Below are 10000 nucleotides of genomic sequence, written 5' to 3'. Positions count from 1 at the left end.
GCATAAATGTTAAGGTTTTTTATAGATTTTGATTACTTTTGATAAGGTAGGTAATATGATAGACCAAAATAAGAAATATTTATCGTTAAATTCATGAGGATGGGAAGTTATCACTCATGTAATGTCCCTACTGATTAACCCAGAGGATATGACCCTTTTTTATTTTATCCCAGAAAACTATTGGTGCATCCTAACAGTATAATGATGAATCATGAATCAAAATAACTCAGTTTTTAATTTGGTTTCGTAGGCCTCGAGCCATCAATTTCGCCCATTCAATCTCACCATATTACCATTTATTACCCTTTGCCCTAGAAGGAGAACTATAAAAGAGAAATGGAAAAAAGTTAAATGTTACAAGTTTTTCCTATCATTGGCTTTGTTCATATGTTTCTTCCAGAAATTCGTTCGCATTTGTTCGGAAACGATAATTTCTGATTATATTTCTTTAAATCAGTCCTGTTATTCATAGGTTAGTGGCAGTTAGTACTGAAATTTGAATTATCAATTTAAATGAAAGAAAATTTGATCGAAAAGACCATGCCTGAAATACCAGCGGTACGACGAAAAAAATTTGCTAAACTTAATTATTTTGGAGAATGTTTTAATTCTAGTGCATAATGTTCTTGTAGCTTCTGGATAACTTGTTAGCGCTAAAATTTTCTATTAGATATTCAATGGGAACTTTAAATTCATCCCATTTTCACAACATTCATTATGAATTACTAAAAATCAGTTAACCAACTGATTTTTAATTCAATATAATGAAAAATTTAAGCTAAAATATTGATCAACCCAAAGAGGGAAGATTAAGCTAAAAAAAAAAATGTAATGCGGTAACATTTGAGTTTACCAAAACCCTACCACTCTATCAAAACTATAGCAATAACTGAGAGAGAGGAAAACCACCATTATATGATAAAATATATAATAAACACAACCCCTCCAAAGAAATTCTCCTCCATCTACTATTTGCAATTAATATAGTTATATTCCATCTAATATTTATAATGGTAAAATGAAAAAGAAAACACTACTAAATACAATTTCTTTATAATAGTCATAGTCAAACAACAATCGGAACTTCATTTTTTACCACGCTTTCTTGCCTTGCGTGCAATCACTCAAGAAAAGCCTACTTGTGCTTCTGGACGAATCCGCCCTTATTATCATTCTAACGAAGTGGGCTTTTATTTTGCATTTAAAGATGTCCTAATTAGACTAGGAAAAAAACAATCGCTTGAATTAATTACATGTAAAACATGTCATTAGTTTTTATTCGTCTACTATAAAAAATTTAAAGTAAAAGACGATTATTTTCAATTTGTGGATGGTATTCTAATTGATGTCTTCCCCGCGAGAGCTAAGTGAAACCTTTTGAAATCTCTTTATTTGTTGGGTTTGGTAGGGAAAGTTCCAAGGCAAGTCTGTCTTAATTTACTTGATTTTTTCCATCAGCGGTTGCAGGTTCTCCGTCCGTCCCCAAAAGTCGTCAATTTTAATTACGATGATATCCAACGATGCCTTAATGTTTTTATTAGTGTTAGAAACAACAATTATTTTTTTCACATTATAAAGAACAGTTATTAGACGTTTTTAACTTTGCAGTGGAAATATTTTTGTAGGTTATAAATCATTTGAAAAAAAACATGTGGAAGAAAAAAGAAAAGAGATTACTTATCAAAATTATATTTTAAAGAATCTAACGATGTTGCACTTAACGAGGCACATACATAAATAAGAATAATAATGATTAAAATTAGTTTATGTCATGATATAGTAAATAATGCACCCTGTAAGAAAAAGTCTTTCTAAGAAATATATTATCAACCTAGTATAAACGTTCGTTGACGTGAACAAGATATATAAAATCATTTCATGGATATCAATGTAATTATTATTATTATTATTATTATTATTATTATTATTATTATTATTATTATTATTATTATTATTATTATTATTTCAACTATTGCACTGTAATTATTCAGTGGTTACTTGATAAGGGTAGAAGAGATTCTCTAGCTATGGCAAGCAGCTCTTCTAGGAAAAGGAAAGTCCAAAATCAAACCATTGTTCTCCAGTCTTGTGTGGTGCCATAACCTCTGTACCATGGTCATCCACTGTCTTGGATTAGAGTTCTCTTGCTTGAGGGTACACTCGGGCAGTCTATTTTATCTAATTTTCTTCTTCATGTTTTGTTAGAATTTTTATGGTTTTTATAGGAAATATTTTTTTTATAATGTTGTTACTGTTCTTAAAATATTTTATTTTTCCTTGTGTCCTTTCCCTACTTGACTATTTTCTCTGTTGGGGGCTTTTGGGATTATAGCATCCTGCTCTCCTAACTAGGGTTGTAGCTTATTTACTTACTTTACTTTGACGTCTGCTTTTCCGGTCCCATACAACAGGGGAACCCCACTCAATACAGAACCTTCACTGTAATTTTACCGTGTTCGTTCAGAGTATCTAATGTTTCATATCACGTATTATTTATTTACTGCCAAATCGTCACTGTTGTATGACTGATGAAATAAGAAAGTCTTCAGTTTCCTTTTGAAAGACTTAATGTCTTCAATACTTCTGATGTCTCGTGGGAGCTTATTATATAGTCTCGGGGCCGCATATGTAAAGGCTCTGGAGCCTACAGTAGACATATATCTACTATCGTTTCCAGAGGCCGTGTAATAGTGTTTTTTTTTAATAACTCCTAAAATAACTGATGGATTTCCATGATATCAAAGCAGGGAGCGCTTCATACAATGGCCTAATTTTGGGAAATACTGTGCATTGCCAATTACGTTTCATTAACTTTTTTACTTAAGAAAATGAGGTTAAAGCCAGTCTTAGCCACCCACACATTCGCAAAAGTGATGATGTCCCTCAGTGACGTTGTTATAACATTTCTTTCCCTGTACCTCCCATTCCCCGAATTATTAAACGCCTTTTTAACTCCATAGATAATTGTCATATGACCTACCCCAAGCAATACGAAATTCTTTGTCAGTAAAAGTTCATCATACCTGGTAATGTGATTCGTGACTTTAGACTTTACCTAAACACAAGACCAACGTTTTATATCTTACCCACTCACTTACATTGAAGACCAAGAAAAGACTTATGACAGGAGACGAAAGAAGCCATGCTAACCCTACACTTCGCACTTCAAGCGAGTGTTGGTAAAGCAATAAAAATATAGTTTTCTTTAGGTTAAGCCGTAGAACTCATTCTTTCATACAACACAGGTTACTCGATACATCAATTGCCAGGAAGAAAATGACAGAGAGCATTGTTTGGTATGATTTATCATATCAATTTCACCAGAGAGAGTAGCTTGAATTCCTTAGAAGGTAGACTTCTAAAAAGATATTTCATATAAAGGCATTGACATCGGCCATTTGATAAATTGTGAAATCACACACACACACACACACACACACACACACACACATATATATATATATATATATATATATATATATATATATATATATATATATATATATATGTGTGTGTGTGTGTGTGTGTGTGTGTGTGTGTTCATACATACATAAGATTTATTATATTTCAACCTATAGTTTTATATATTTATTTACGTTATAAGTACCAGTACTTATTTTTGTTACCTAAAAGGTATGTGACAAATATCATTGCGACTTTGTCACTGGATTTATACCAGACTTCAATTAATGAACCAATCAACCTTACTTTGAGAAATCCATTGACATTGTCTACATGCCAAGCTGATATACTCATATCAAAGTATTCATTAGCTTTGCTTTTCCAAAATAATGTTATCACCAATTGCTGGAAACCATAGATTTAAGAGGGATGAAAAAAAACAACAAGAAATGGACACTTATACATTTTACTCATCATCACTCTCAAGGAAAAAAAATTGTTTTCTATTTCTACTATTGTTTTTATTTTATTTTTTTATTTTATCTTATTTTTTAGTCGCAAATCTGAAATTTGTAGGAGTCCGAGTAGAATATCTCTCAGTGCGATTCCACACCCCTGTTTTAAACCTCTTCTATTATGTTTGATAATTTGTGTTAACCATCTAATCATTATCTACCACCATAAAACATTTTATTATTCGTCCGGCTCATTTTATATGTGCAATACACAGTCTTTCCTAACAGGGATTTACTCGGTAGCCTAATAAAAATGGGAATGAAGGAAAGAAGGCAAGAAGGAAGGGGGGGGGGAGGACTATGATAGCCATAGTATAAACATCGAAGGAGGGTTGGGGGAACCTCTGCGTCACAGTTACGTGATTAAATAACACTTCTTCGAAACGCTCTGAAGGAAGGGAAGAAGTTCCTCTTTTTTCTAAGAGTAAACGGGTTAATTAAGCACATCTGTCAGTTCATTGTACCACCAAAAATTAGGCCAATGTTTGAAACATTCATTGCTGTAGTTTCATGGAAATTCATAAGCCGGTTTGTTAGATATTTGGGAAAAACACTATTACACGGCCTCTGGAAACAATAGTAGGTTCCAATAGTTGGAAGCCATCTATATATATATATATATATATATATATATATATATATATATATATATATATATACATATATATATATATATATATATATATATATATATATATATATATATATATATATATATATATATATATATATATATATATATATGTATATATATATATATATATATATATATATATATATATATATATATATATATATATATATATATATATATATATATATATATATTGAGAGAAAGATGTGTATATTTATATGTTTGTAGGCGTATATATATATATATATATATATATATATATATATATATATATATATATATATATATATATATATATATATATATATATATATATTGAAAGGACAGTGAGACGAGCTATCACCAACAACAACTGACGATTTATTCAAATATTTGCGAGAATATAATACAAGGTGCGGACGGAAAAGTAGCATGCGCACAGGCGCCAATCTGGCTTGAACTAACCTCCACAATATGTGTGTTTTTTCACACGTACAAATGCTTGAAATATAAGTCAATAGAAATAGGTAGCGAAATGATAAATACATAAAATTGTCGCTCTGATGGAGCGGAATAAATATATACAGTGAGCCACAGTGTGGCGAAAAGAGAATTTAAATGAAATGAAAATTCGATGAGAATGCTGGACGACGGAGGGAGTGATGTCCTTACAAGTAACCTCCCCCCCCCAAGACATCAGGCAGCATAGAGGGCTGATGAGACTAGACTTCGCATCATCTCGGGCGTCGGAGGGTTCATCTTGTTCTTGAACGGAGTGGCGCATCGGCGGTCAGCGTATGAATCGCTACCTCTCGTCATCGCTTGTTGCTTTTCTTCTCATTGGGCTCCTTGTTTTGAGGTGGCACTCTGGATCTGCCAGGTCCCGCGGAGGCAGTGTCGCTTCCTTCGAGAAATGCCGGTTTCACGCGGTCTATTGAGACCCAGTCCTCTTGGCCATGCACGTCGAGAAGGAAAACTTTTGTCGTTTTCTTGATTACTCGGTAGGGGCCTCAATAGGGTTTGGTTAGCGGCTGTCGATGAGCGTCGACACAGACGAAAACATACCCACAGTCGTCCAGGTTCCTCGGCTTGAAATGCTTAGTTCTGTCCTGGTAAGTTTTAAAACATGGCCTGAACTTTCTGGCGATGTCCCTAAGATGATCCAGCTGCGCATAGTCGGTTGATGTGGGAAAGAATTCGGCGGGAACTGCGAGCGCCTCTCTGTAAACCTTTCCAGCGGGCGATGGCTCGCCATCTGCGCGAGGGGCGGTGTGAAGGGCGAGAAATACCCAAGGAAGTCGTGATTTCTAGTCCCCATCGGTGCAGCTCGCCATCAGGGACGCCTTGAGGGCGCGATGAGTTCGTTCGATCATGCCGTTTGCTGCGGGGTTGTATACCGTGGTGCTGTGGAGTGTCGTTCCCATCAGCTTTGCCAGAGCGAGCCATATTTCTGACAGGAAAGCGAGCCTCTGTCTGTCGTGATGTCGTCAGGAACGTCAAATCTGCTCACCCAGCTTGACAAAAGGACTTCGGCGCATGCTTAGGTCGTAGCTTCGGTCATCGGTGATGCTTCCAACCACCTCGTGGAGCGATCGATGATTGTCAGCAGGTAGCGAACAGATCCCGAAGGCGGCAAAGGTCCCACGACGTCGATGTGGATGTGACCGAAACGTCTTTTCAGTTGAGGAAAAACACTTATCCCCGATTCGGTGTGACGGATTATCTTGCTTGTCTGGCAATTGATGCATGTGTTCGGCCATTCCCGGGCGTCCTTTTTTATCCCTGTCCAGATGAACTTTTCAGACAGGAGGCGAGCAGTGGTGCGTCCCGAGGGGTGTGAAAGTCCATGGATGATGTCGAATATCTTTCTTCTGCAGGAAACCGGAATACAGGGACGTGTGCGGCCGGTGCTGGTGTCGCAGAGGATAGTTACTCCTGCTAGACTGAGTGGAATTGCAGTTATCTTGAGCGCAGATGGCCCCGTTAGGTGATCCTGTGCCTCTAGGTCGGTGCGCTGCACGGATGCGAGGTTGGCGTAGTCATTTCCCAGGTGGATTGCGCCGATTTCAATCCTTGAAAGGGCTTCTGCAACTGGGTTTTTCTTTCCAGGAACGTAGCTTATGGTGCACCCAAATTCGGCGATTGCTGCGAGATGACGTTGTTGTAGGGAGGACCATGCATCTGTCGATTTTGTGAAGGCGTGTACGAGGGGTTGATGGTCCGTCGCGATGGTGAAGGGTGTGCCCTCCAGGATGTGCCTGCATTGGCGGACGGCGAGGTAGACGGCGAGGAGCTCCCTATCGAAGGTGCTGTATCTTGTTTCGGTGGGTTTCATTTTTCTGCTGAAGAATGCCAATGGTCGAGGAGAACCATCGACGATGTGTTCCAGCACAGCCCCACAGGTGACGTTGCTGGCGTCGGTCGTCAGTCGCAGAGGGGCCTTGTCGTCGAAATAAGCCAGGGTGGTGGCATTTGCGAGGGCGTCTTTAGTCCGGGTGAATGCGTGATGTTGTGGGGAACCCCACTCAAGTTGTTTCGCCTTTCCCTTCAGGACGTCGTCGAGGGGTGTCAGGGTCTGTGCGATGTTGGGGATGAAGCCCCTGTAGTAATTGACCATCCCCAGGAACTCCTGAAGTTGGCGGGTGGTTGTTGGTGTCGGGAACTTTCTGATGGCGTCCACCTTGGTTGTCATGGGTTTTACCCCACTCGAGGACACGCGATGACCGAGAAAGTGGACTCCTTCAGCGCCGAATGTGCATTTGTCGAAACGTTCAACTAGTCCATTCTCCTGCAGGCGTTTGAGGACGGCGCGGACGTGCCTCCGGTTTTCCTCCTTGGTCCTTGAAAATATCAGGATGTCGTCAACGTAGCAGACGCAAAATGGTAGGTCGCCCAGGATGCTATCCATTAGGCGTTTGAAGGTCGCCCACGCATTGCGTACACCGAAGGTTGAGTATGCGAAGGTGTAGGATCCGAACGGTGTCACAATGGCAGTTTTCGGAATGTCCTCTGGAAATACGGGGACCTGGAAGTAAGACTTGAGGAGGTCCATCTTTGTGAAGTATTTTGCGCCATGCAATGCATTCGTCAGGTCTTGCATGTTGGGCAGACGGTAGTGGTTGGGCGTTGTGATGAGGTTGGGGCGCCTGTAGTCGCTGCAAGGTCTCCAGGTCCCGTCAGGCTTCTTTACCATGTGTAGGGGAGATGCCCAGGGGCTCGATGCTTTCTTACAGATACCCATGCGTTCCATGTCCTCAAGGGCGCGTTTGGCGTCCCTTAGCTTCTGGGGCGGGAGGCGGCGGAATTTGGCGTGTGTAGGAGGTCTCGTCGTCGTGATGTGGTGGTAGATCCTGTGCTTGGAGGGGGATCCCGGCGATTGTCGTAGCTTGGCCTTGAAAACGCCAGGAAATTCTTGCAGAAGGTCGGCGTAAGGCTGCGTCATTACAGCGGATACGGACATTGTGGCAGGGCCGGCTCTCAGGGCACGGGACCAGCAGGTTCCTGTTTCGATGAGGTGTTTCCCGGTAATGTCGACAAGTAGACCGTGGTGAGTGAGGAAATCTGCACCGAGGAGGGGGCGACTGACATCAGCGATGGCGAAGGGCCAGGAATACGAACGGCCCAGGATAGATATCCTAAGGATCCTAGTCCCATAACACCGTATGGGAGGCCCGTTGGCGGCGACGAACGAGGGGGCGTTTTTGCTGGAACCACAGTCTAGGTCAATTTGTGATGGCGGGAACGTTGACTGCATAGCGCCGGTGTTGACCATGAGTCTATGGTTGGAGACAGTGTCATGGATATAGAAACCATTTTTGCCTTGGTTTCCTACAGCTGCAATGGTGGTAGGTGGTTTCTTCTGGCGTCATCTTCTAGGAAAATTGCATGGGGCCCTACATTTCTTAGTGTCGCTGCCTAACTGCTGGTGGTAGAAGCACCATGCTGGATTAGGCCTAGGGTTCGGATGTGTCGGTTGCGGTGGTTTCCTCCTTGCCAGAGCGTTGATCTCGTCGTCGTCGCCATGAGGCGTTACTGAAGAGTCTATGGAAGAGTAGCTGAAGGAGGAGAACGAAGATGATACTGATGATGCCCGAGGCGAGATGCTTTGGAGGCCTCGTGGAGCTTCTGAGCTTTCGACAGGAGTTCATTCATCGGAAGTGTGTCGGCGTCCGTCAATTGGGCCCTTATGTCCTGCGGCAGGTATCAAAGGAAAATCTTACGAGATAGGCTAATCTCGGGCCATCGGCCGTTGCTTTCGGTCTCGGGAAGCATTAGCAGGCCAGTCAACTCGTCCCACGCCTCGACAGGAGAGGTGTCACCCATGGGTTTGCCGGCGAGGTCCAGGACTGTCTGTGCCCTTGCTGAACCGGAGAGTGAGTAGATACCGATGAGTTTCGTTCTCAGGTCGTCGTAGGAAACTTGGCCAGCCCGGGCGTCAAGCCATGGGGAAATCTTGTCGAATACCTCCTCTGGGATGGAGGTGAGAACGATGTTGGCCTTGGTGCAGGAGTCGCTGAGCCTAGCGACTCGGAAGAGTACGTCCGCTCTCAGGAACCAGGAAGTGGTGTTGTGTTGAGAAAACGGCGGCAGTTTGACTTTGGGCGTGGAGGCGAGGCCGTTGGGCGTCATGGGCGGGTTGAATCCGCCATTGTGGTCAGTCGACGAGTCGGCGAAGAGGTGGGAAGTTCATAGGTCGGTTAAGGTCATCCTACTGCCCTACAAATGCACCGAGGTGTGGAAGCACCAAAGGCCGAAGCTCACACCTAAGGTAACGGAGTAAAAGAAGGTATCACGGCCGTAATAAGTCCATTAATGGCAAAGCCAAAACTGCTGATGCTACTTTAACTCTGGGGTCACCAGTTGTAAGGACAGTGAGACGACCTATCACCAACAACAACTGACGATTTATTCAAACATGTGGGAGAAAATAATACAAGGTGCGGACGGAAAAGTAGCATGCGCGCAGGCGCCAATCTGGCTTGAACTAACCGCCACAATATGTGTGTCTTTTCACACGTACAAATGCTTGAAATACAAGTCAATAGAACTAGGTAGCGAAATGATAAATGCATAAAATTTTAGCTCTGAGGGAGCGGAATAAATATATATAGTGAGCCATAGTGAGGCAAAAATAGAATTTAAATGAAATGGAAAATTCGATGAGAATGCTTGACGACGGAGGGAGCGATGTCCTTACAATATATATATATATATATATATATATATATATATATATATATATATATATATATATATATATATATATATATATATATATATATATATATATATATATATATATATATATATATATATATATTAGGTATATGAGTACATATGTATAATGAATTTATTAATAAATGTGTGTATATCTCAAGATATATGTATGTTTTATGCATACATGTATATATGTGTGCATGTGTATGTATATATGTATGTGCTTTAATATGAAAGAGAGAGAGAGAGAGAG

The 10000-nt window shown here is 40.8% G+C and overlaps 1 protein-coding gene across 1 annotated transcript; it reads right to left on the bottom strand.

Annotated features, from left to right (window-relative positions):
- Positions 1 to 6329: 6329 nt before the first annotated feature.
- On the bottom strand, positions 6330 to 8853 carry LOC137646328 (uncharacterized). Its single transcript, XM_068379437.1, has 6 exons — positions 8751 to 8853; positions 8451 to 8571; positions 7841 to 8306; positions 7232 to 7714; positions 6943 to 7105; positions 6330 to 6544 (listed from the first exon to the last, which is right to left on the bottom strand). The coding sequence occupies exons 1-6, from the start codon at positions 8851 to 8853 to the stop codon at positions 6330 to 6332; spliced, it is 1551 nt and encodes a 516-aa protein (XP_068235538.1).
- Positions 8854 to 10000: the final 1147 nt, after the last annotated feature.

This window comes from Palaemon carinicauda, chromosome 9 (assembly GCF_036898095.1).
Source record: "Palaemon carinicauda isolate YSFRI2023 chromosome 9, ASM3689809v2, whole genome shotgun sequence".
Lineage (NCBI taxonomy): Eukaryota > Metazoa > Arthropoda > Malacostraca > Decapoda > Palaemonidae > Palaemon > Palaemon carinicauda.
This window is presented reverse-complemented; position numbering and strand designations above follow the sequence as displayed.

Bases quoted from the DNA above. Each gene is read 5' to 3' on its own strand.
- LOC137646328 (XM_068379437.1), bottom strand. From the start codon at position 8,853: ATGGGTGACACCTCTCCTGTCGAGGCGTGGGACGAGTTGACTGGCCTG. The intron at 7,715-7,840 runs GCCAAATTCCGC...CACATGGTAAAG, and splicing joins CGACGAGACCTCCTACACAC to AAGCCTGACGGGACCTGGAG. The intron at 7,106-7,231 runs GTAAAACCCATG...AACATCGCACAG, and splicing joins ATCGCGTGTCCTCGAGTGGG to ACCCTGACACCCCTCGACGA.